The sequence below is a fragment of the Anser cygnoides genome, chromosome 1 (assembly GCF_040182565.1).
Source record: "Anser cygnoides isolate HZ-2024a breed goose chromosome 1, Taihu_goose_T2T_genome, whole genome shotgun sequence".
Taxonomy (NCBI): domain Eukaryota; kingdom Metazoa; phylum Chordata; class Aves; order Anseriformes; family Anatidae; genus Anser; species Anser cygnoides.
The window spans coordinates 209,651,747-209,677,549 of NC_089873.1; the positions used below are offsets into that span (position 1 = coordinate 209,651,747).

General features: G+C 45.5%; 1 protein-coding gene across 6 annotated transcripts; it reads left to right on the forward strand.

The window, feature by feature from the left end:
- The first annotated feature begins 4,501 nt into the window (after window positions 1–4,501).
- On the forward strand, window positions 4,502–21,658 carry LRRC32 (leucine rich repeat containing 32). Of its 6 annotated transcripts, none has more exons than XM_066990007.1 (3): window positions 4,502–5,017; window positions 13,324–13,414; window positions 17,948–21,658. In XM_066990007.1, the coding sequence occupies exons 2-3, from the start codon at window positions 13,328–13,330 to the stop codon at window positions 19,922–19,924; spliced, it is 2,064 nt and encodes a 687-aa protein (XP_066846108.1). In that variant the 5' UTR covers window positions 4,502–5,017; window positions 13,324–13,327; the 3' UTR covers window positions 19,925–21,658. The 6 variants fall into 6 exon arrangements, with proteins under 6 accessions (XP_066846108.1, XP_013046707.3, XP_066846109.1 ...); XM_013191253.3 differs by having other exon boundaries at window positions 4,509–5,017; window positions 17,984–21,658; XM_066990008.1 differs by having other exon boundaries at window positions 5,011–5,138.
- The last annotated feature ends 4,145 nt before the right edge of the window (window positions 21,659–25,803 follow it).

Consider the following 25,803-nt stretch of genomic DNA (forward strand, 5'->3'; position numbering starts at 1 on the left):
TCAATTTTGGGCCCCTCGCTACCAGAAGGACATCGAGGCCCTGGAGCGTGTCCAGAGAAGGGCTGCGAAGCTGGGGAAGGGCCTGGGACACAAGTCCTGTGAGGAGCAGCTGAGGGAACCAGGGGGGTTTGGGCTGGGGAAGAGGAGGCTCAGGGCAGACCTTATTGCTCTCTGCAACTGCCTGAAAGGAAGGGGTGGGGAGCTGGGGGTCGGCCTCTGCTCACAGGTAACCAGTGATAGGACCAGAGGGAATGGCCTCAAGTTGTGCCAGGGGAGGTTCGGGCTGGAAATGAGGAGACATTTCTTCTCAGCAAGAGCGGTCAGGCATTGGGACGGGTTGCCCAGGGAGGTGGTGGGGTCACCGTCCCTGGGGGTGTTCAAGGCAAGGTTGGACGTGGTGCTTAGGGACATGGTTTAGTGGTGACATTGGTGGTATGGGGGTGGTTGGACCAGATGGTCTTGGAGGGCTTTTCCAGCCCTAATGATTCTGTTATTCTGTGATTCTATGAGATGCCAAGAGCAGTGTCTTCCTCCAAAACTGCTCAAGACACAGTGCCTGAAACCTGCAGGCGCCACATGATGAGGCTGAGGACAGGAACCAGAGCTAACCTGGTGACCTGCACAGACCCTGCCCTGCTCCCTACCACTGTCAGTGCCAAGGCAAGCCAAAATCCCAGCGTGTAAAGCATCGGCAAGCTCCCAGCAGCAAAATTCCCCAAGGAGCAGCAGGGACAGAAAAAGAGTGAAGAGATCAGAAATCTTGGCCCTCTCTTTCCTCATGCTTTTTTTTTTTTTTTTTTTTTTTTTTTAAGAACAGGCTATAATCAGAGCTGAAGGAAATGGAGCAGAAATATCAAACTTTGTTTAGTCTGGGGAAATATCATTTATAATTAGAGATGGGCATCCTGTTGACATGATACAACCTATTTTAAGCGTGAGGTGAGCACGTGGTCAAGTACTAATCTTTTACAAGTGATTAAAAACTGCCAGTTCATCTCTGAGTGGCTGCCTTTTTTTTTTTTTCTTTCTTTCTTTCTTTTTAAAGTGCTGTTTCTGAAAAGCAACTGGGCTAACGTCATCTCGAGATAATGATGCTTATACTGGCAGTGATGTCTTGGAGCATCTCGGAAGCTGGGAGTTTTGGTTTCTGCTTATGCACTGCTGCTCGTCTCCATGCCAGCCCTGCCAGCGAAGCCTGATCATCTCGTCCATGGAAGAGTGGGAATCCCAAGGGACCTTCAGGGGCTGAGCCTGTGGCAGGACATGGCCCACAGTTGACCTTGTATGACCAGCACCAACTTGTGGACTTTTTTTGGAGCAGGGTTTGGCAGCTGCCACATCCTGCTGCCCCAGAGTGAGGCTTGCAGGATTTGTGCACAACAGGTATCAGCAGGACCCTCTGCAGGATTGGTGCTTGCGAGCAGCTTTGGGGGCACGATGCTACAAGTTTCTCGAGTGTGCTGTCCCTCCTACTGCCCTTCATTCATGGGACCAACATGGGCACACGGATGCTGTCAGATAACCTGGTTCCCCATGGTCACCCACGTTGTTGGGAAGTTCACTCCCTGGGACAGACATCTTTAGTGGGAGAGAAGTAACCAGAGGAGCATCATCCCTCAGGTCTCACTGGGAACCAGCCATAGGTTGACCGAAGACTTCTGGACCCACACACCAGAGCTAGAGGTCTATCAACAGCAAGGTCTGTGTGGATAAGCCCTTCTGCTTCCATATGAGGTTGAAATTTATTTTTGGAAAACTCACCCTTTCTGTGATAGGTCACTTTCCCATTAGCTAGCCATGCTCTACTTGGAAAATACAGCTGGACTCACTTCTCCAAGTAGCAGGTCCACAGCTTGGCTGCCAAGACATCAAATTGGCCACCAGGTTTGCCTGGCATGGTGACAAGAGGTGCAACAATACGTCCTTGTGCCTCGGTGAACTCTCTCTGTGAGTAATTCCTGGCCGAGTAGGATAGCACGGAGTAAGAGAGGAGTTTCAGCTTGGGTGGGAGGTGTACATCGATAAACCAGTGTCGAGCCCATGCCAAACCAAACAGTGCAGCCATATTCACTTGGCTGGGTGCCACAAGATGAAGAAATAGTCGACAGTTAGTTCAGGTATTGCGTGGACAGGCCAGGGCCATACAGCTTTCAGACCACAGTGCGAAGCTCACTTCTTGGTACTTGCCATCTTTCTTAAGGGGTCAACATACATCAGATGTAAATAGCATCTCTGATGTCAGCCGTGACTTTGTAGGATGCTCTTGGAACAGCAAAGCTTCTGCCAAAGGCACAGGGATGTGTTCATCCTTAAATCTGTCATCCAGGGTAATGTTTCTCAGGGCTAAAGCTGAGAGATCTGGGGTTAGTTGGAGAAGAGAAGGCTCTGGGAAGAGCTTATTGTGACCTTTCTAATAAAGGGGGGTTTATAAGAAAGATGGAGAAAAAATTTTGTAAGGGTCTGTAGTGACAGGACAAGGGGCAATGATATTAAATTAAAAGAGAGTAGATTTAGATTGGATATAAGGAAGAAATTCTTTACTGTGAGGGTGGTGAGGCACTGAGATAGGTTACCCAGAGAAACTGTGGATGAGCCATCACTGGAGGTGTTCAAGGTTGGGTCGGATGGGGCTTTGGTCTATTGAAAAATGTCTGTATGTATGACAGGAAGGTGGACAAGACAATCTTCAAGGTCCCCTTCAGCTCAAACCATTCTACAATTTGATTATTTACCAAGAAGTAAATAATGTGTTTACCAACAGGTAAAATAATGTGTTGTTTGCAAAATAGGAGCTTCAGCAGATGACCCTATATGAACAAGTGACATCCATCTCCGTACTGAGGAAGAACTCGAGGGACCATCTCAAGCCTCATCAAAGGGATATTCAGAGGATACCAATAAAGTTTTGGGATTGATGCACACAAGCAAGCTTCTCCACAGGATCTGCTTCTGTTGCTAAGAAAAGTCAATGATTTCTCATTCACTAACTGTTATGTCTAATTGTTAAGTGAATTTGGCCTTTAATAAATTACATATATAGCTAGGTGTGCACACAGACAATAGCTGTTGCAGTAACAAAATCATTTGTTTCTTTATTCTATACTCTTACTACTTCATTTCTTATCCTTGTTACGTGCTTCTTGCAACAACATGTGCAAAATATATTTACTGCCTTATTTAGTGAACCACATCTTGCACATCTGTAGATGCTTTCATCTAGAGCCTCCCAGTACATGGCAGATATGAAATAACTCTGACTCACAAGAGCTGGTGGGCTACAGAAAATGATCAAGAACCTGCTGCGGAGAAGCAAAGGCTGGAAGCCGGCATATGTTTAGCAGAATCCCCAAAGCTTCTTGGCACGTGGTATAAAAGGACATGGCTTTTATCTGACTTTATAAGTGGATCCAGGGAAGTGGGACAGAAATGATGCTATCCAGGAGAAGAGACTCGGCACCACATTTTTTTATATTTTGGGGGGAGTGGAAATCATTGCAAATTGTGGTCTAAAAGGGGGGAAGTGCCCAATGCTGAAGCCAAACATCTCCTCCGAGGGGCTTTGCTCAGCACAAGCCCATCCTTGGCACTCACCCCTGGCACTTCAGGGTGCCTTCCCTGTGCAGGGGAAGCAGCGTGACTAACATCCTCCAGGACTTGTGACATCCTTCCCCGGGGGAGCCGCGTGCCCCGCGCATTGTCTCAGCGCAGAAGGTCACCGTTTGTGTCATCACAGGCACACGTGCAGCCCTGCAGTTTAATGTCAGTGCTGAGGATGCTCCCCGGGCACTGTGGGGAGAAGACAGGAGGTTTGCAATAGTCCCCAGTGCCCCTAGGGAGTTCCCGATGGGGTGGGGTGGCCCAGGGGAGGTCAGGTCTTGGCTGGGGAAGCTATACTCATTTTACTCTTCAGGCATCGAGTCTGGAGCTGGCAAAACACTTTTAGAGGTTGGTACTCCCGCAAACTAGTATTAGGAGCCAGTGGATGCCCTCCCAGTTATCAGGGCACTTCTTCTAAGCAGGAGAAGACAACATGGGCAATGCTCAGGTCTCCCACCCATTTACACAAGAGCGGTGTTTCTGAAGAATAATGACCAAGGAAAATAAATCAGGATCTGTCCAACTGCCCTTTTTTAGAAGGCATTTGTGTTATTCGCCATTCAAGCGTGAAATTGAATTTATCCTTTCCCCCAAGGGTACATTGCAGCCATCCCACAGAGAGACCCTGGAGCTCTTGGGACACCAGATGTGCTGTGCTCAACCTACTCCGAAGTACCCTCTTCCTACACACCCCATCCTGACTTTCTGGCTTGGATAGCTGGGGTGATGGGTTTGTGCTTTCACGGGGGTGTGCAGTTTGCTGGCTGGGACTATGACCCCAAAAGGGACCTGTCTTGCTTCTGTGTCCCTGCGGGCGTGCATCCCAGCTCAGTCCTCACAATTCACCACAGCCCTGGGGTACCTGGGGGTCTGTGCTGCTCAAAGCTCACGTTCCCATCTGTGGGACAGGCACGGCGAACTTCAGAGGCAGCACATGTCGCCCAAGTCTGTGCGGAGGGGGTTTTTGTGGTATTCACAGACCGTTTCATGTGTCAATGTGAGAGGAGCGTAATTACCAGCTGAGAAACTGCAGGAAATAAGCCAAGGTTGAGCGAACGAAATGGAAAATAAAGAGAAGTGCAGAGGACACACACATTTTAAAACTATTACGGAGGTATGCATTCACGTGCTCGTGGGAGCCTGGGAATATATAAGAGCTCATGACTGCGAAGGAATGAATTCAAGGACCGGTCTATGGGGAGTATTTTTTTTTCCTGTGACTTCAAACTTCTCTCCGAGCTCGCAGAGTTTTAGTCAGCTGGCATGCAACAGAGGTACGACTTCCCCAAGGAAACTCTTCCTCGGCTCGCACTGGAAAGGCTGCTGGGAGAGTCCGGGAGGCAGAAGGCTGCAGGCAGAGGCGAAACCACCTCCTCCTCCTCCTCCTCCTCTTCCTCCTCCTCCTCCAGCCACAGAGCAGGTACGTGGAGCAGCGCGTGAAGCCAGCTGGAAAGTTGAGCCGGGTGCCTTTCGGCTGCGGGAGAGACGCGGGCTTCGGTGGCTTAGGGCAGCAGACTTTAAAAATATCGCAGATGAGGAAGGTACTGTATAAATAAAATGGGCTGTGTTTATGAATAGGCTGAGGAACTGGCTAAGCACACTGTGTAAATGGCTCTATCCACACAGCTGTATATTTAATCCATTGGGGACTTGCGCTGCAGAGAGTTAGACCCTTTAAGTTAAGGAGGCACTGCTTAGTTTATAACAATACAGTTGTCATACTCCTGCTTTGTTTTTATTCTCTGCGTTAACAGCGACAGAAGATGGGGAGATATTTTTTTTTTTCTTTCTTCATAGGACTTTAGTCTATTTATGGTGTTACTGCATTGTAGCGCTCCGAACCAGGAATGCTGCAGAGATCAGCATCGTGCGCTGATTAAATGCCACTCACCCAGCTCTCCGACACTGCGTCCTATAACAGCCTTGGGCAAATCACACCGTCCCGGGGTGACATGAAATGCTGCTTAGCTCGTCTGCTCCTCTTCCTATCGGTGCTGTCATTGGGCTCTCCCTGTTGGAGCACGAGGTGCAGGATGGCAGGGCTGTTTTTCTGCTCTGAAGATCCCGACAGCTTGAATGTCACCTTGGGTGAACGGGGACTTACAGAGAGTAGCTGCTTTGCTGCATCTGGGCTGTTATTACGAGGAATTGATGGTTAGACAATGTTTGGAAATGAAGAAGTTCTAGAAAATCCTGGTTTATATAAAAGTCATAGAAAATATTCTGAAGACAAACTCAGTTGTATTTTTGATTAAAGTACACATATGTTTCCTGTAAATAGAAGCCAAAGTTTTGGCTTTCCACAACAGTGGAAATTTTATTTATTTATTTATTTTTTACTAAGATGTAGTCTTTTCAGATTTAAAATCGTCTTGTTATTCTAAAATGCTGAAATTATTTGGTGTTAATAGCAAAATAAATATCATTCATCTCTCTTTAAAGCAGATAGTTACAGCTCAGTGACTAGATCAGTGCTTGGCCTTTTATTAATACAATGATGAATGAAATCACAGGGGGGTATCAGTACCATGCAAGTCAAATATATCAGAAGTAATTTTCCTCACTTTATTTTATCTCCTGTTGGACCCTATAAATTCAGTATGTCTTTTTCTCGAAGACTGACTCCACTGTCATTAAAAGAAAAATTGCTGAATTAAAAACTGATTTCTCTCTCTCTTTGCTGTGCTTAAGTTAAGGCTTGTGAGAAAAAGTTCTGTTTGGGTTCCTGGATTTCAGTTTCTCCAGGAATTTTGTTCCCCAGGGAAAGAATTTCACATTTGAATACTTTCACCTTCAAGTGCCGGTTCGTTTCACTTTTTGTAGATGGAAGTGTTTGCATTTTCCCACCTTCTGCTGTCCCTTTGCCCAACCCCTCTCTTCCAAGAATCTCTGGACTGAAGGGTTTCATGCAATTCTCATTCACTTTCATTTAGTCTCCTGGAGAGAGAAATAAAACTGAAGATGAATGAAGAGGGGGAACTGGTTAAACCCCGTGTGAATTTGCTGTCTGATTGAAGGCTGATGTTCCCCTGAAAATTTTTGGTGGGCAAATGCTGTTGGCTGCCTGACCTGATCAAGGCACACACAGAGAGAGGAAAGTGTGGGAGAGAACAAGGGCAGGCAGCAGCTTCAAAAGCCAGGGGAAAAGACATGTTTTAAGCCTTGCAGGTGATGAAGGAGACTTGATTTGTGGACTTGGCTCTGGGGAGACGGGAGGTCGAATGCAGATGGCACCAGCAAGCTGAAGCAGGAGACACTTCTCCTGGAGATGTTGTAGGGTCTCAGGAACTGGAGCTATGCCTTCTTCTCAAAGGCTGTGGCTGAGGTTGGCATGGGCTATTTATTTTTTAATAGGGGTAATATTTATGTTGCCCCCAGCTCCCAAGTGGGATGAATCACCGGGGAGCTATTCCAGCCGAAGGGAGCAAGATTTGTCCGACTCCTGCCCTTGTAGTTCAGACCCACTTTCTAAGGCGGGAGTTTGTTTTGTTTACTTCTCTGGAGAGTTTGATTCATGCGGCTTGACACAGGACTCAACCCAAAAGCAGTGCCTTAGAAAGCAGCAGCGTTCTGGATGGACAGACTCCAAAGGGTCTGGGAGTTCAAGACACATAATCGTCAAGACATATTCTTGTTTATCTGAAACCCTTGGGAACCTGCAACAAATTACGGACGGGCTCATGAGAGCCAAAAGACTGGGATTTGCTTTTCCTTCCCACTCTGGGCCATGCTGGGAAGAGGCTTTGGAGGAGAGGAATGGTCCAAAGAGGCCCCCATCAGATCTCCATGTTGGAGCCCTATTCCCCGAGCCACATAGCCAGCTTTGGCTGATGTTGGGTCAAATCCAGTTGACATCTGGAAGCCGAGCAGGCAGCAATTTGTGAGGAGAACATAAGGAAATCAGGAATGGCCCAGTTTCACAGTCACAGGTGCAAAGCCTTGGGCACCAGTGGGATGGGACAGCGCTTATAATCTTGTGCAGGAGGGCAAAAGAGCTTGATTTTCCAATCTGTTCAATGGAGATGACCCAATCCATCTGATACAGGTGACTATTGTTCTGCAGACATGACTACCAAGCACATATTGAAAATGGGAAGTCAACCAGACTTCAGGCTCTGAAATTATTTGTTTTCGGATCTCCTTTAGGAAAGGGGGCAGAGAGAATAAGGACACAGCAGATAATTTACAGAGTGGTTGGTGTGCCTCTAAGGCTGTGGTTTTAATGAAACAAAGCCCTGGGCAACAGAATCAGTGCATGCCCTTCCCTCCTGCTTTGGCATTTGTTTCTGTCCAGGCTGATCTTCACAGTTCGGATGGCACAGCTGCTTGGCCACTCAGTAAATCAGTCCAAGGAACAGAGCCAGCTTTTTAAAAAAGCATCACAAAACCCAAAAAATCTGCTATTTTCCAAGCTTCGCAAAGTGATCTGAATATCCAGGTGTAGGAAAATGGGATACTGCAGCCATCCAGGACACTTTTTGTTGCTGGCTTATTTGTATTCCATCTCCAAATCCCAATCAAATCGAAATACGCTCTTTCCAAAAGTAAAGAAAGGGATTATTTTTTCTTAAAGATCTCAAATATTTGAGGTTTTTCATTGTAAAAGTGGTTGAATGCTGCTGAGGAGGCAAGGGGTGCCCAGGGGTGCCCAGGGCCAGGCCCAGAGGCCCCGGGCCCAGCCTGGAGCCCAGGAGGTGCCCTCTGCCCCTCAGGAAGCACTGCTGGGCTGGGCGGGTGCCGGAGCCCTGGCACAGGCTGCCCAGAGAGGGGCTGGGGGCTCCTCCTTGGGGATCTCCAGCAGCCGCCTGGACGTGGGGCTGGGCCCCCTGCTCGGGGTGGCCCTGCTGGAGCAGGGCTGGCACCACAGGGACCCGCAGCTGCCCCACACCACCAGCCACTCGGGGATCCTGTGACAAGGGAATGTGATCAAAAGTGGTCCATGGAGAGCCCAGCCAAGAGGAACCCGCCCAGGATGGTGACAACCTCACTGGCAAAATGTTCTGCTCAGAGCTAAACCTGAATTTTTCTATCCATCGCACCCAATCATGCCCTTTCCCACCCACACACTCACCACCACCTCTTCATAGCCTTTACACCTCCCCATGCAAAGCAAAGAAGATGATAAGAACCCAGCTCTGGTGTATTATTTCAGCCACAGCAAAAGTGCATTGCAACAGTCCAGGCTCCGGCACTTGGGAGGCAGGAATGGGGAAATCTCTGTTAAAGCAGGTTTTCTAGAAGCAGGTCTTAATTAGGCAAAGGAAGCGTGGAAACCAGCAATTAGACAGCTGCTCCAGCCCTAGAGGGCAGCACAAAATAATAAATAAAAAAGCAGAGCTCACAGGCAATCTGAAATCATCTTCTGCACGACAAAAGCGTCCCTTTTACAATGGGAATTTTTACAAGCACGACTGAGCACTGTGTACTTACTGCCAGAAATTTGGAGATGTCCAGATGCTTGGACCTGTCTGCCTTTACCAAACTCCCTAATTCCTGCCTTGTGCCAGGGGAACCCCTGAAAAGCCTTTAAGTCAGGTGTGTTGTAGCTGGCTCTGAACCCTGCCCTGCCATCAGACCATAGCACACCGAGCAGTGGGGCTGCCACTAAGAGAAGGAGATACGTCTTCCAGGACAGGTTTCAAGATGACAGGCTTCACGTTTAACAGCCGTGATTTTTAAACCTTTAACCCACAAGCTCTTGTTTCCCTAAAGATGCAGAACACGGTTTAGGTGCAGGGGTAGGAGGCTGCAACCCCTCAGGAATGCAACTCGCAGACACAAAACCCTAAAGTAAACATGCCGCCCGCACCGCGCACGCAGCTAAGCAATGGCATCGGCAATGATAAGTCACTTATTCCCCGGGGTCTGATCCCGACAGCTTCTCTGGCAAAAATCCCCCCGTTTCTCAACGCCTGCGAGGACCTCAGGATGCCGCACAGTAGCTGACTCCACTCCGAGTGCACAGCGGTGGCTAGGACCCAGCAAGAGCCCGGAGAGGAGTCCGGAGGAAGACGAGCAACTTAATTTAAAGCAGACACTGTCCCAAACAAGGTCGTTTCCCTGAAAATGCCTTCGGTCTGAAGTTACGAGTAAACCTCTTGGTGTCCTGAATGGGTGAACATGAAGCCGAAGAATAATTACCTTGGTACCAGGACTGAATTGCTGTTGGAGGGCTGGCTATGCTTTTTAAAGACATGACAAGCAGCATATGGGGATACGAGAAAACCTTTAAACAAGGTAAATGTGGGATATTCACTCTTTTTAACCCTGAGGGCTCTAACATGGCAGCAAAGTGTCTTGTGTAAAAAACATCGGACGGCAGGGAGTTCAGTTTGTATTTCGTATCTTCTCTCATATTTATCTCATATTTCTCCTCTTTGGCACAGGAGAACATCACTGTTAATTGCCTAAGCAGTAACAAAAAATATATTTTGGGGAGATTTAGAAGGTGCTGCTGTTTTTAGCTATTAACAGGCTTAGTGTTGTAAAAGAGATGGAGGCATATGTTGCTCTGCATTGGGAACTGGAAAAACTGTGATTAAATCCTAGTTCTTCCCTGCTTTTCAAATGTATTTTGGGGGCAAATCACTGCCTTTGCCCTCCCATCTGTTAAATGGGTGTGCTGAACCTTTAACTCTGCACCGGGTGAGGGTGGTGAACAGCTGAGACCTGCAAAGAGAGCAGAGCCAAGCGGGACACAGCTCTGTGTCATGCTCTGTGGGCTGAGGAGGGTCTAAAGGAGAAAACCTGGGTAAGAAAAGGGCTCCTCAGCTGGACAGACAAACAATGAAAACCACGTTGGGAAGGGAATCTCCGTGAGCATGGCTGTGGTGCTGTACCACGAGGAGCGGCTTAACCTCCTCTGGACTCGGTCCATGTGGTTTCATATTTGGAGGGAGACAGCACCAAGTCCTGGAGCTTGGGGGCTCCAGGGTGACAGCCACCTTAGGAACTCCTTGAAGGACAGCATCCTCACTTGCTACAGCTCTGTCTCCCATAGCAAGACTTTAAATCATGTTCTTGTGCTCAAATGCATCCATTTCCCATTTGCTTTTTAAATTTATAGCTTAGGAAGTTTCAAAACATGTTAAGACCCTGGGTTGTGTCGGGATCATCATTCAGGATGAAAAGGGATGACTTTTAGCAGTATGACAAGAAGAGTGCAGACTGCATGGGACACACGCTGTCCAGCAGGGTGGTGCCCTGTTGTGGGTAATATCCATGGAGATTTCATCAGCTTAATTCATCAGACCTAAACAGAAATAATTTCCATTTGAAGGCTCTGAGTAAAGTCCGGTAATACGCACATCATCGGTATGAATGTCTTCTCTCAGTTTCAGCAAACCAGTACCCAAACAACAAACATAATTTTCTCCCCTAACCCCCCAGGCTACTCCCCTTGCACAGAGTCCCCAAGCAACCAACCTCAGAAACCTGGGCAATGAGAAAGAGAGGGGGAATGTCAGAGAAATTATAGACATTGGTATCATCAATTCCTTATTCCGTTGGGTGATTTTGGAGTATTTTGCAAACAGTAATTTAAAAGGTTGAGAATGAGCATCTTTGGTCTTGTTTTAGAGGTGAAGAACAGGGTTCTGATCCTGCTGCAGAACCCCAAAGACAAACTCCAAGCTCTTTCACCTTGGGCTCCCGGGTCATTATCTGTCACTGGTCGTCTCTCTAAACTGGAAGGAATATACAATCTGAAAATAAAGCATAAATTAAAGGTCTAGACTTCTCCAGTTTCTCCCTTCCTAGTACACACCTCTTTTCTCTGGCGGGGAGGAGGAGGGATGTGCATTGCTTCACTCAGAAGTTTATAGAAACATGCCCAACTATGACACGGTGCTGTAACCTCAGGGGAAAGCAGCAGAGGGTGTGAGCATCCTGCTCATCAGGTCTTGGTGAGCATCTCCTGGGCTGAACTGGATGTCCTGGGGTGGCAGAGGCTGACCTGGTGGAACCCCCAGGAGACTTTATCTCATAGAGACCCCGTTGGCGTTCCTGTTCGGCAGCTGCCAGTGCCGGCGATCAGCTGCATCCCTCAAACAGTGACTAAGCGGAGGGATCTCCACCAGCTGGGAGTGATCCCATCTCCTTCCAGCCTCATGATGCTCTGTGGGTGGAAGCCGCTGAGTAACGGTACGTGGACGCCGTCTTTCGGCGCATGGGAGAATGAAATTGGGAAAACACTTTGGCCTTGCTCGATGCAGGTTTGCTCCTAGAAAGGTTTAGGAGCAGCGCTAGAGAAGCACTGCTGCGTGGCTTCCAGCTGGGAGCTGGTGAGTGTCTCACTGGCTCAGGACATGGGCAGGACCCGCTTCGATCTGCCTGCAAGAGGTTGTACAAATACAGAAAAATTTGGCATTTTTGCAACAAATGGTGAGAGAAAGAGGTGATATCTGGAGCTCACATCAGTGGTGAATACAGCGTTGATAAAATCTATTCATTTTAAATGAAATACAGCCTATAATTTCTCAATTTGCAAAGCAGAACTGCAACCACTTTGCCAGGGTCTGGGAGTCTGAGTTCCTGCCAGATTTCTTTGGTTTGTCTTTGCCAGCTCCAGCTGCACAGAGCTGTGCTTTGCATAACCTAAGCATTATGTTGCTAATTCTTTTCTCTCTGGAAGCATCGTATATTAAAAAGTAAATGACTCTTCAAGATTCTTGGGGCTGAACCTTAGTGGCTCATACTACTTGTTTGTAGCCTGAGACATACAGGTCTCCATCTCTTCCTGAAAAACTCTTTAATTTCTGAATTAGCTGGTGTGATGCTGAAGTCTCATGTTTGAACTCAGAGATTTCATTAGGGACCATTGACATCTCAGGCCAGACCTCTCAGAACTCATTAGTGTCCTTCTAGAAACATGCTGTCAGGAACGCTTTCCCTTGGCCTTGTTTCCATTTTTCTCCCATTGCCCACTTCATTCCTTTTACTGTTATTTCTATGCTCTTTTCTGGAGTGCGTTCAAAGCAGTTAAACTCTGATGAATCCTTTGTTTCATGCAAATTTTGTGTCTGTCTCTCTTTAAGGCATCGGCTTTCAAATGTATTTAAAAGCCTGCCCATACCTGGGACGTGTAAAATGGAAGACTAACATTTGGACAAAAAGGTCTCACTCCATTATTTATTTAAACTGTTTATATTAACACAACAAATCTGGATGCACGGTGACTAATGAGTGTGTAAAAGCTCTCTGACAGTGCTGGGATAAGAGGAGTGGAAACTGTTGTGGATGGAAATGGAAACTGTTCCCAAATCTTGTTTCTGATTGGCACCCCTTCACTTCCATCACGCCTTGGCACCCAAAACTCCAGCCCAATTAAAAGCACCTGAGCTGCCTCTCTGGGGAGAGACAGGTGTCTCTAGGAGGTCACTTGGTCTTTCTCCATGTAATCAGTCACTCTGCCCAGCTTGGGCATCTGTATTTCTGTGGGTGACCTGGGTATCATCAAGCTGAAATCACATCAGGGCAATCCTATGAGATTCCTTGGATCTTTCTTTCATGTCCTTGTGTAGATCTCTCTTTTTCCCACTTGGCTCGAAGAGATGCAAATGTACATTTGTGGGTCGTGCAAGCTGTAGGCTCAAAGATGGGTTATTTTATTGTGCTGCATGAGTGCCTTCCCGTGTTGGGTGACATTCTGGTGCCAGCTGTCACATGCATGCACGAGATGACTGTGGGGTCGTGTCTGACACCTAACAGAATTACTTTTCCCTGCAGAACCATGAAACTGTACATCGTCTTCCTCCTGGCAGTGGTGAACAGAGGGATCTCTAACTATCGGCCTGCAGAGGGGATGCCCTGTGAAACGGTAAGGATGCCTCCCTGCCCGGCACCATGAGGTCCTGGTGAGGTTGGGACCCCGTAGTCAGAGGCACTGAACAAATAATGATGCTTTCTGTGAAGGGTCCTCCCCCAAAGACCAGTTGGCAGAGGTGGGCTTTGCTGGGTTAATGGATGCTCTGCAGGCTGTTCTTGTTCTTGTTCCCTTCCTCACTGTGGCGACAGCACATAAAGAGAAAAAAGGGAAGGGTCATTGTCTCTATTTTGTTCTGTGGAGGATCTGGTTGAAAGAAATGTGATCTGATTTCCCCAAGACTGAACAGGGATCCTATGACTGAGACAGAGAGGAACTTAGACCTCAGATCTACTCCTTTATACCAGGCCTGAGTTCTTTGTACTTTAAATAAAGCTTCTTCTGAGAAACACATCTATAGCAGCTTTTGTAATAATGGTGAGTCTGACCTCTGCCCTGACGCAGCATTGCTGCCAGGGGTGTTGCACCTGACTTCTGCTGGAGCTAAAAAAAGGTGACAAAGCCTCTGGCTCCTATACAAAATTTACTCCTTGAATTTTTGCAAGCACCTGGTACAATATTATAAATGTTATTCATAGCTGAACTTGCTCCTTTCCCTATTCAAGTGCTGCTGACAGTAACAGGCCATTTAAAAATACTTATCTTCCTTCTTCTCTCTTTTTTTTTTTCTTTCTTTTTTTTTTTTTTTTAAATGTTGACGCTGTTTAGTACAAATCCTTGAGAATTTCCAAAATAGGGAAAAAAAAATAATTTGCGAGCTGTACACATCTCCCTTATGGGACTCATTCCATTCCTGCCCACCCTGCTGTATTGCTGCACTTCCTGAATTCCAGAGAAATTAAGACCTAGTATATATAAAAAGATCTTGGGAAGGTGACTGGATAGCTCAATTCATTGGCTGTCAAGGGGAGACTGATGAAACCACTGTAAACATGACGACTTGGGTCCCATGTATCATAGTCACATGAATGCCGGGCGAGACATGCAATAATCCGAGCAGATTTTGCCCCGTCCCATTTCTTGATGGGTCACAGATCAGGCTGATTGCTGAGAAGTAAACACATGCTTGTTTCCACCACTCCACTGTAAACTGCTTCCAGCAGGCCCATTGCGCAGGCCAAAAACCCCAGGCTGTACGCAACGAGGCTGGGATAAATTCGGCCCCAACTGAAAACACGCTGCAGCTGGGGGCTGGGATGCTCATCTGGTATAAATTAACAGCTCAGCATCGCTAAAGTCAGTGGGGTTTTGCTAGTCCTCATTTGCTGAGCGTTTGGTCCAATGGAAGGAGGAGGGTGTAAATCCAAACACATTTCCACGCAGCTTAAAGAAGCTGCTGGGTTAGTTGATGGGTCCACTGGGACTCCTACTTAGTTCACAGGATGATTTTTCATCACAGCCTCGCTGTTTTACACGTTACTTTCCCTCTGGTGTCACCTTTAAATTAACAAAGGCTCAGAAATGGAAACTTTCATCCCAGGTCTGCTGGAAGTGGTACGAGTGAGAAACCTGTACCCTTTGTTGCTGGTGTTCTTGTTGGTGAACTAGTCTTGTAGAAGAGGTTTTAGGGGGTAAAATGTCCCTACTGGGCTCTGACACCAAAGTGAGCTGCACCAACTAAACAAGTCATTACCTATTTACTGAGCCAGGGCAACTGCTGGCCAACTGTTTGCAAGACAAGAAGGCACATGCAAGGGAAAGGTTTTCAGAAAATTGTACAATACCTTGTGTCAAGGTCATGCAAGAACATATGCATAATGCTTATCCTGGGTCAGTCCATACAAGATACCTGGGGAAATTGCTCAGACTTTATTTCACAGCCAAGCCTCCACCTGGGCAGCTCTTCTAGTGAACGGACACGGAAACCTTGCAAGTGCAAGCTCTCCCCAGGTATCTCCAGCCCAAATTCTTTGGTTCATAAAACTGCTGATATGGGAGAAGAAGGGCTTGGATCCAGCTGCTTTGTTTGCAGAGCTGTTAGTAAGGTGGGTGACAACTTCCACCCAGTGCTGAGCTGGGAAGAACTGGAGGCAGAATTCAGACGATGCTCAGCTTTTGAGTTGTTGGGTCGCATTTCCACCAGCACCTGAAAGGAGCCAGACACAGTATGAACCAAATGCTCCTGCCAACGGTCTTTAATCAAACCGGTGACAGCACTGATCGAGCTGATGAGGTGGGAACATGAGACCAGCAAAAACTTCGTTTCCAGCCTCAGGCTGCCAGCCCATTGAGCTGTGGGGGGAGAAGCAGAGATGCATACACAAACAAATGCTGTTTGCTCAGTCCCACTGAGAAGTGCTTCATCTTCCCTTCCTGGTGCTGATGAGAACGAAATTCATGCAGTTTGAGCCTGGAGGGAGAAAAGATGGTGCAGAACAGACTCGATAAGAAATTCAGTGATTATCAAAACAGTCAGTGAAAAGGAATGAAAGTTATAAAAAAAACGGGAAGGGAAATGTTGTGGGAACAAATGGCAGACAGTGGGAGGTATGGATTTTATCAGACCCTTTTATCACTGGGAGGGTTTGGTGCACGCAGGCTGAAGGCCCAATCCTGCAAGATACGTGGTGGATTGGGACTGACCTCTCTTTCATGAACTTCAATAGAAATGGGCCAACTGGTGCTGATGGGTGTTGGACCAGGCTTCTGCTATGGTGCAGGGTGCTCAGAGGTAGCAGAGGGAGCTCAGTGCTTCTTGAGATCTGGCTCGAGGTGTGGGAAGAGACCTGGCATCTGCCTTGGGATGCAGAGGCTGCTTCTTTTTCACTCTGGATGTGTGCATCTTTTTGGCTTCTCCCTCTTCCACAAACGGAACAAGAAGACAAGTCCTTATCCATTCTATGGGGCTCTGGGCTTAGCCCAGCTCTGTATGTGTTTTAGCTCAAAATGAGCAGTTTGACACTGGTTTTGCAGGCAAGAAATAATGGCTGGAAGAAGTCAGAATATTCCCTTCTCTCTTTTTCTAATTTGTTTATTTTTGGGAGATCTGAAAGAGATGGTTAGAAAAAAAAAAAAAGAAAGAAAAAAAAAAGCGTGGGTTCAACTTTTAATAAGCCATTTATTTCGGCTCTTTGGGAAACTGTGGAGCTGCCTGGGTATATCTAGAGTTTAGATGAGCACTAATATTTTTCTGTCACATTTTTATGTGCTTTCAAAAACTCACATGATGCAAACGAGAGTTACAAAATGCTATCACCCCACTTCTCACAAACAGACCTGCCACTTCATTCACCTAGAAGTTCATATGAAGCAGATGGTTTATAATATATATATTTTATTTTAATGTTTCTGCAATGTCTGAAAAGCTAATACAAAGCTTTGCGTCATGGAATCCGGATTCTGCTTCTTTGCAAAAGTTAAGATTCAGCCAATTTTTTTCTCCCTTTTCTTTCTGATCTTTCTGCAAACAGTACATGACCCGGTCACCCATATACATTCATAACAAGAGTTTCCCTTCAGTAAATTAAATGCTGCCTAAGCCTTTCACATTCCACGTCTTCCTGCTGCTGTAAGTTCTTCCTAACAACAAAATACAGCTTGACATTTATGCAAGGATGATTATCTTGATGTTTCCAGTGTTTCTTATGAACACACACTCCAAATTTTGCTTTGGACACAGACTCAGTCCAAGCTGCAATTAAACAGACATGCATCGAGGAAACAAATTTGATAAATAGATGAGTTTTTCTTCATCCTAGTGCTTAGAAGTGGACAGAAAAAGTGTGACCCTCATTTTACATCACAGCCTTTTCCCCCTCAAAAGCTGGCTTTATATGATATGTCTTCTCTGTTGCATTGGGAATGTCTTGTATGGATGGCATAGGGGGATGGATCATATGGATGGAGCACAAATCATGTGAGAAGATGGGAAATGTTGCCTTGGGAAAAGGATAAATATAGATGGTAAAAGCAGGAAGAGTTTAGAGGTTTGCATCAGAAGTGTTTGAGTAGTTGAATGACACATTTGGTTGAGGATGCATTGCTTACCTCTGCCATGGCTAAAGGAAGGCACAATCAAATACCTGAGAGGTGTGACTAATGAGGAGAGATCCCATGGTTTGTATATAGGATCCTTATCTTTCCAGGTCCCTGCTTTGGGAACTACACTGCCGACAGAGAGGAGCCCTTCAAAGCACTTGTTACTATTGCAAGTAGAGTTTGCAGAATCTAATTGAGTGATTTAGGAGGAAGCTGAGAAAAGCAGATATCAGGAAAAAAGAGTGTTTGATTGCAATGGAAAGAGGGGAAACACCTTCACCTGGGACTATTAAAATAAGCTTGGGAGAAAGGTATAAAAAGGAGAATGTATAGTAGGTGTCACATGCAGTTAGCAGATACAACTCTACTGGTCTTTAAAATGAAATGAGTGCTAGCTGTTTTAGCTGTAAAGAAGCATTAGGAGGGCTGTGCTTGCTGTCTGAATGCTCAAAAAAAATAATAATATGATCAGTGTTTCAGGAGAACACTGATTGACTGTTGAATGTTATTTTCTTTACATTTAATGCGAATATATTTTTCCTTTGTCAGGTGACAACCTCTTTTCTCTCTTCCTTTTTCTGGCAGACAAACTTGCAGGCATTTTGCCACAACAAAGACCTTCGCCAAATCCCTCATGAGTTCCACCCGAACGTAAACAAAATAGATCTGTCTGGAAATCTGATACAAAGGATCCCTGAAATGCCATTACCCTTCTATACTTCTCTCCAGTGCCTGGATTTAAGCTCTAACCAGATAAGCTTCATCGTGCCTGGAGTCTTTGCACACATGACAAGTTTGCTGGAAATAAATTTAGCTAACAACCACTTATACGAGCTCGCTCAGAATGGGACAGAAGGGATCGGACTTTTACCAAAGGTGGAAATACTGGACTTGTCTCACAACAGCCTCTACAACGGGATGGCCGAGTATTTCATAAAGCAGGCTCCAGCACTGCGGTATCTTTCCCTGGCAGACAACAGTATTATAATGATATCACACAAGATGTTTCAGGGTTCTCCTGGTCTTGTGGAGATAGACCTTCAGAGCAATATCATCATGGAAATAGAGGAAGGTGCTTTTGAGACTCTAGTGAATCTTTCCAAACTCAATCTCTCCATGAATTCAATTACTTGCATCTCTGATTTCAACCTCAGGCAGTTGGAGATACTCGACCTTAGCAGAAATAGCATCGAGTCCTTCCACACCACAGAGTCAGATGATGAGTATAGCTTAAGAATTTTGGATCTGAGTGAAAACAAACTGCTTCGCTTCCCTGTCTTCCCCCTGGTGAACAAGCTGGTAACTCTGAATTTATCAAAGAATTTAATTCAGCTCAGTGCTGAATCCTCTCATAATAAAATGGACTATATGGAGAATGACTGGCTAGATGCCTCTTTTCTTCTTCTTGATCAGAAGCAAAGTAGAAACAAAAGTTCTCTTAATTTATCCCAACTTGTGTATTTAGACTTAAGCTATAATGAAATCAAATCAATTCCAAATGAATTCTTTGAATCAATGTTGTCCCTTCACACCCTTAATCTCAGTAAAAACTGTCTTCAGGCTTTTGCAGTAACTTATGACAGTACGTTGAGCTCCCTAACTGTCCTTGACTTGAGCTACAACTCTTTGCAGAACCTTCTCCTGGACGCTGGCACGCTGTCGAATTTGAGGGCGCTTTACATTCAAAACAACCATCTTCAGACCCTGCAATTTGATATCTTCTCAAGCCTTCCTAGCCTCAAACTGCTTAATCTACAGAGCAACAATATCAGTCTTTGCAGCATGTACTCAGGATTAGCTAAGCAAAGACTTGCCGGGGAGGAAAGTGGTTGTGTGTCATTTGTTGATTCTCCTGCTCTTCAGTACTTGTACCTCGCTGATAACATGCTGAGCATCCTGCCAGCGTACACTTTCTACAAGACTTCTCTGATTGCTTTGGATATCTCCATGAACCCAGGCCTGAAAATTGAAGTTAAAGCACTATCAGGACTGGAACGGTCTCTTGAATACTTGCATTTACATGGCAATAGCCTGATAGAATTAAATATTGACTTGCCTTGTTTCAGTCACCTGAAACATTTAAACCTCTCTGAAAATCAGCTGAATTGGCTGCCTAGGTGGGGTAGCGACTCTCCACTGGAAGTTCTGGACCTACGGAACAATAGGTTTAGTTCATTACAGAACAGCAATATTTTAGCATTAGAGAATTCTCTTAAAAACTTGTATCTCACTGGTAACCCACTCAACTGCTGTGGAAATATCTGGCTTTCATCGATGATCCAGAACAAAAACGTCCACATCCCCAACGTAGAGCACTTAACGTGCCAGCACACTCAGAACTTCGGGTACCAGGAAGAAATGCACATTGGGAACATTAGACCAGAAGACTGTGAAAAAGAGGATCTAAAGAAGATCAACTTCCTTATTATATTAACATTTGTACTGGTTTTATCCGTGATCATCATTGGAGTGGGTTCATTTTTTTGCTTCCGCAGGCAGAACTTCAGCCATCAGTTTAAAGCATAGCACGCAGATTGCCTTGAAAACCGAAGAAATCACGTGCTACACTGTCGGTGTGTAGAAATGAAGGGTAAAATTCTCGTCTTTGATTTTTAACTGTGGATTTTAAGACAGTTTTAAAGCGCCCCTGAACTATACCACTATAGCGTTCTGGGTTGCAGGGACTAAAAGGAGAATTTGCCATGTTTTGTTCTTGCTTTATTCACAAGCTGATCTGCCTAAAATGTTTATAGAGTGGTAGAAGAGACCCCCTGTAAAGCCCTGTTGTTGTGAGGGAGGTGAAATTTAAGATACTTTGCTGATGTCATCTTCATAAAAAGGCTTCATGTAAATTGAGTGATGTAACTGAATCACTTTTTTATGACAGTCGTTGACGACATCAGCTGAGTAGAAAAGTGCTGCACCTCCATGAGATATTTATCCTTGCACTGAGATTTATTTCTTTCCTATCAGGTTAGAAATGACAGCTCCCAAACATTGAACTGAAATCATAAAAACTGGCACCAGGGCAGGCTAAAACATGATCTTGCACTGTTTGAAACTGATTGAAAATCTCCCTGGAGTTCCAAAGCAACGAGAATTCAGCTAAGTGAGCAAAACACATTTCGTGTCTGTTGTGCTCATGGCAATAATTCAGAAAAATCATGGCTGACCATAGGAACCACAGACCTTAGTGGTAGCAAACTCTGTGGACATCTCCCTTTGCTTGTAGTATGTTGCTGCAGCCACTGGGGCAAGACATGAGGGGGAAGATGAGATTAATTATACTAGTCTTGGCACTTAACACCCACCAGGGGTGTAACAGAAATCTCAGGTGTGAAGCAGCTGCACTATACGTTACCCAGACCTGCTCACAAGGTCACAGGTCCACAGTTCAACTCAAAGAGGAGAAATTTGCCCCTCACGTGCAATACATATTTAACTGGGTTTAATGTGAAGAAATTCATCTCTGGGGTGAACGCTTTCTAAAAGAAGTCTTAGAGAATGAATTTCAACCAGCTAACATTGGACTGAAATGTTTATATTTCTAAGGAAAACTGTTGGGAATTCACTGCATACAGATGCATTTCAATGCAAAAAGATAACATATCTATTTCTAAAGTTCACAGAAGGTTAGACAGGCAAAACATGTTTTAAAGATACAAGCATGAAGCGATAAAGGGAACCGAGTCCTGGGCCATTATTCAGATCAGAGGTCCACTATCTCTCCCTAAAAAAGAGATTATGGTATAGACAACTGGTTGCAAGAAAAAGTCTGTAGATCCTCTTTCTGTGATGGGTTTAACACGGATGGCCCATTGAGTTGCTAAAAGCAGGCACTGACATATGTTATGTCCCGTATCTGATAGCAGTTTCACCCTTTTGAAGTGAAGAGACGCTCACCAACAGTGGGAACCTGACCTACTGACAGCATCCAGTGGCTTTGAAAGGAGCTGTGTCAGGTTTTCCAATAATGCCAGGAACTGTACATTTAGGCACATAAGAGAAATAGAAGTCAAACCCAAACCTGTCCAGGTAAATAACTCAGAGTCAAATTGCTGCTCCACTTCTGTTTCTTCCAGCTAGTGAATGTTAAAATTAACACACTACAAAAAGATGTATAATTCTATTTTTCAAGCAGATATGTAAGAAACTGGCTGGTAGATTTTGTTGTGGGATTTTGTACAATAAAAACACCTTCAGATTTTGTAAAATACACAGGGGTGTGAATATATTAAAGCACCAGCTTGGAATACTCCACAGATGAAAGCGATGTCTTCCAATTTTTTCTATGGCGTTCAGACTCCACCTTAGGTCTATAATGTCTTGTCCCAAAGCAGGGACAGCTGGCATATACTTCGGAGGGCAACCAGTGAACATCAAGGAGATCTACTGAAGAGGTAGGCAAGTGGTGTTGAAATAATTCATTTGCACGACCAGTCAGCAGCACCAGGACGTGGTATAACATTTGAATATGAATCAGAGAATAAAAAACATATGAGTCAGAGAATCACAGGCTGGTTGAGGTTGGAAGGGGCTTGTAGAGCTCATCTGGTCCAACCCCCTTGCTCAAGCAGGACCACTTAGAGTGGGTTGCCCAGGACAATGTTCAGACGATGAAAAGCCAATGGAAGCACACACTGCATTGGATCAAGCTCTGTCTCTTCTAGGAGAAAGTTTGCACAAGCAGCTATCTTGAGGCTTATTTGGAAGCCACATGCTGAAGTCTGTGAGCTTTTCCTTTGGTATGAAAGCAAGCTTTGCTGTGTGCCCAGATGTGGGCTAATTGAGCCATACACTGAATTCATGCCTTTTGTGTCAAGCACAGAAAGATTATATCTCCTTCTGAGAGCCAGCATTAGCTTGGCTGCCATGACTAGAATTAGTTAATAACCTGACGACAGAGCCAAACCTATTTAATTAACAGTTTTAACACTGCTTTTGTTTGGCTCTACCAAAAGGAAGTGCTTGTTATTACTAAACATCTGGGACTAATTAGACTTCTATTGACTTCCATGGGAGCAGAAACAGCTTTCTCGAGGAATAGGTCCCAGGAGTAACATGCAGCATGGCTCATTTGGATTTCTCTGTTAGCAGCATAAGCAGCCGAGAAGTGACATGAGCCTGCTCTGGCCAGCTTGGTTATTTTAAACAGGATGAGGAGCATGAGGGAAAGGAAATATGAATAAAGGAATGAGGAGAGGGAAAACAATGAGAAATGAAAAACTTCCATGCTCTTATTCCTCAGAATAGGGGGTGCACTACATTAGCCCCAAATGTTGAAGCCCAAACACCAAAGTACCTGATCCTACATCAAATGTAGCCGTTACTCACACCTTACACATCTTCCCACCACTTAGCCACATCGTTGGGAGGTTGGGAGGATACGAGCAGTTTGGGCTTTGATTTTGTAACCTCAGTTTACACCCTCGTGCATTGCTCTTTCATAAAGTCCCTGCAACAACATCTGCTAACTCAAAAGAAGTTTGTGCTACTCAGCCAAGAAATTTCCTTCTGGGATTCTGAGATGTGTAGCACAGCATGTGCAGTACGTGGAATTTATACAACCAATGCTGTATAAATTTTATATATATTATTTTTCATGCAGCAAGTAGCTTCCTCTCTGCAGCTGTTTGCATGGGGCAGAACAACAGATCCAACAGCTCTCCTTCAAATAATTCCTATCACAGCTTGCTACACACGAGACACTAAGCAGTTCCTGTGGTTTGTTCCCAGAAGTGATTCTTTGCAGCGGGGTCAGACAGACATATGCACTGGAAGCACTGGAAAACTCCCGGAGAGGGTCCCGGAAAGTTCAGCAAGTTGTGACTCATTTGGGCAGCCACGGAAAGTCGAGTCCCAGTTTCCAAAGGCGTGAGCTCTTCCTGCAAAGCCAAGCCAAAATAATACCCTAGCAGGGTCCAGCACCTCTGCTTCCAGAGCTCTCCTCAAGGACCCCTATCAGCCCTGAATAAGCCATGTACCATCAAAAACAGTACATCCCTGCTAATATTTCAGGAGACCAGAGCATTTTCTTTCCTGTTCCTACCTATTCCCCAATCTATTCAGTACCCTTTCGCTTGCCTGAGGAGAAACAACCCAAAACCACAACCTGAACCCCCTCTATCTCCATAGGAGTGATAAAAATATATTTTACCTTGCCTGGCAAAGTATACTCTGGTCATATCTATTATTTTCTATAAACAACTGCTGATTCTGTGCACACTTGTGCAAAGGCACAGACGCACGCAGGTCAGTATAAGCAATAGACCACTTAAGGATTAACATTGCTTAATCTGAACTAAAACAGCCTGTATTAAATGATTTTCTATAATAGAAACCAGCTTGTGGTACCGGTGCCTGTATACTCCTGTTTCATGCCTGTCTGAGTGAAGCAATTTGATCAAGACTTTCAAAAGCGATCAGTGATTTCTTTCAGATGCCTACATTTTCAGTCTGCATCTGGCCAGTCCTGAAAGAAGCCTGATTTTCCAAAAGTCTGGGTCCATCTCCTCTCAAAACCAGACCTCTGAAGTATGTCTTATGCATTCCCCTGCAAAATTGAGACCAGACAGGCTCATACATCCTTCTATCACTTGCGGCTTTCCTTGCTAGTGATAATTGCCCACCATGTCAGAGTAGCGATGAGCATTTGAAGAGCTGAAATGCAGCAAAGCTGCTCATTGACAGCTCCTCTGCCTTGTAGTCTGCTCCCTGTAGGACCACATTAAATACCTCATTACCCACAGAGTAACCATTCACCTATAGTTCTGGCTTCTTTTGGGGGAAAAAGGAGAATTATCCCTAAGGAATGGAAAAAAAAAAATGAAGTTGAGGGTGTTCAGCTTTCTGGCAATGTCACAGCTATCCAGCTGGAGCATGGAGCAGATTTTGGTCTCATGGTCATGGCTTGGTGAGGGAACAAACAGAGTTGGACAAGAAATGGGAGGAAATGGGGATGAGCAGAGAGCCTTTGGAGAGCTCAGGGGGGAAAAATGGGAAAGAGGGAAAATAAAGTCTTGGTGTAATCCTCTCCAAGCCAAAAAGCATCGTGTAGAGCTGAAAATCCCCCAGAGGAATGGGTGGTAAGTGGCACATACGCACCGCTCACCAGCCCAAGAGGTTAGAGCAGATCTGTGAAGTTTCAACCCATCTCTTGTAGCTGGAAAAGTGAGGAGAGAGCCCAGGGCGTGGATAATAGAGCAGAGGTAAGGGATGATAAATAAGTGAAAGATGGGAGAGTGAAATGGAATAGAAAGAGGTTTTTAGTACAAATCAGATCTCCACAATGGGTAACCGAGAAGTATAAGAGGAAACTGAAGAGCAACCAAGGGAGAGGGGTGGGAAGAGGCTAGCGTGGAGGACGTCAGGGCTGAGCTATGCGGAACAGAGGGAGACCCGGGTACCTCGGCCAGGCGACGTGCTAGCTGCCCACAAATATGTGGTGCATGTAAACAGAGGTCATCAGCTCACGAGGGGTGACAAACGGGAGCATAGAGTAACCAGGGAAATGGGCTGAAACTGAAACGGAGGGGAAAAGAGACTGATTAAGCAAAGAGAAGGAAGGCCCATCAAGCTGTGCAACATTCTTTTGAAAGCAAAGGCATTTGGCGGCTGACGCAACGTGATATTAAACAGATTTTTGGCAAATATCAGGGAACAGTCCTGCAGAACTGGGAAGGAGGGTTCAATTTTTTTCCCAAGCTATTGATCATGGCTGCTCTGTTGTATTGCAGAGCCAGGTTAGTTCCATGGATTTTCTCCTCCTGTCCATTTCTAGCAGTCGTTACATCAAAGACATACACTTTCCAGGCTCAAAAAGGGGTATCAAGGGTTGCTTTGATGTCATGACCGTCTCCAGAAAGGTGAATGAATTTTGCAGACAACAAAGGTGGCATCAGGAAATGTCCCTTTATGAAGAAACATTCAGGAAGGTGACACCAGAAGAGATTCCTCCCTAATATTTCCTACTTCCCTGTAAAATGGAGCAGAGAGGAGGGTTCAGGGTCCTGGAGACAAGATCAGAGAATGAGAGAAATCCATTTTTGTGAAGGAAACCCACCAAGGAGAGGAAATTTTGGAACAGGTAACTGAACAGGAGGCATAAGGTGGGGAGAACAGAAGGGGAATGACCACAGCTAAATCAGGTGTTGGAAGGTTAACAAGGCAGGTTAGGATGAAATCATGAATCAGAAGTAGAGAGTGCAGCATTACAGAGCAGAACTAAAGCAAGGGAAGCTGCACATTGCTTTAAGCTAAATTTCTGTATTTAAGGTATATTTCTTAACTGTGGGGCCAGTACTGAGGGGTGACATTGTTTAACCCCTTCTTTTGTGATCTGGATGATGGGACAGAGCCTTCAGCATGTTTGTGGATGACACCAAGTGGAGCAGCGGTTTCATGCT

Excerpts from the sequence above, each read along its gene's own strand:
- LRRC32 (XM_066990007.1), top strand. The coding sequence starts at position 13,328 with ATGAAACTGTACATCGTCTTCCTCCTGGCAGTGGTGAACAGAGGGATC. Across the intron at positions 13,415-17,947 it reads AGGGGATGCCCTGTGAAACG|GTGACAACCTCTTTTCTCTC; the intron begins GTAAGGATGCCT and ends TTCCTTTGTCAG.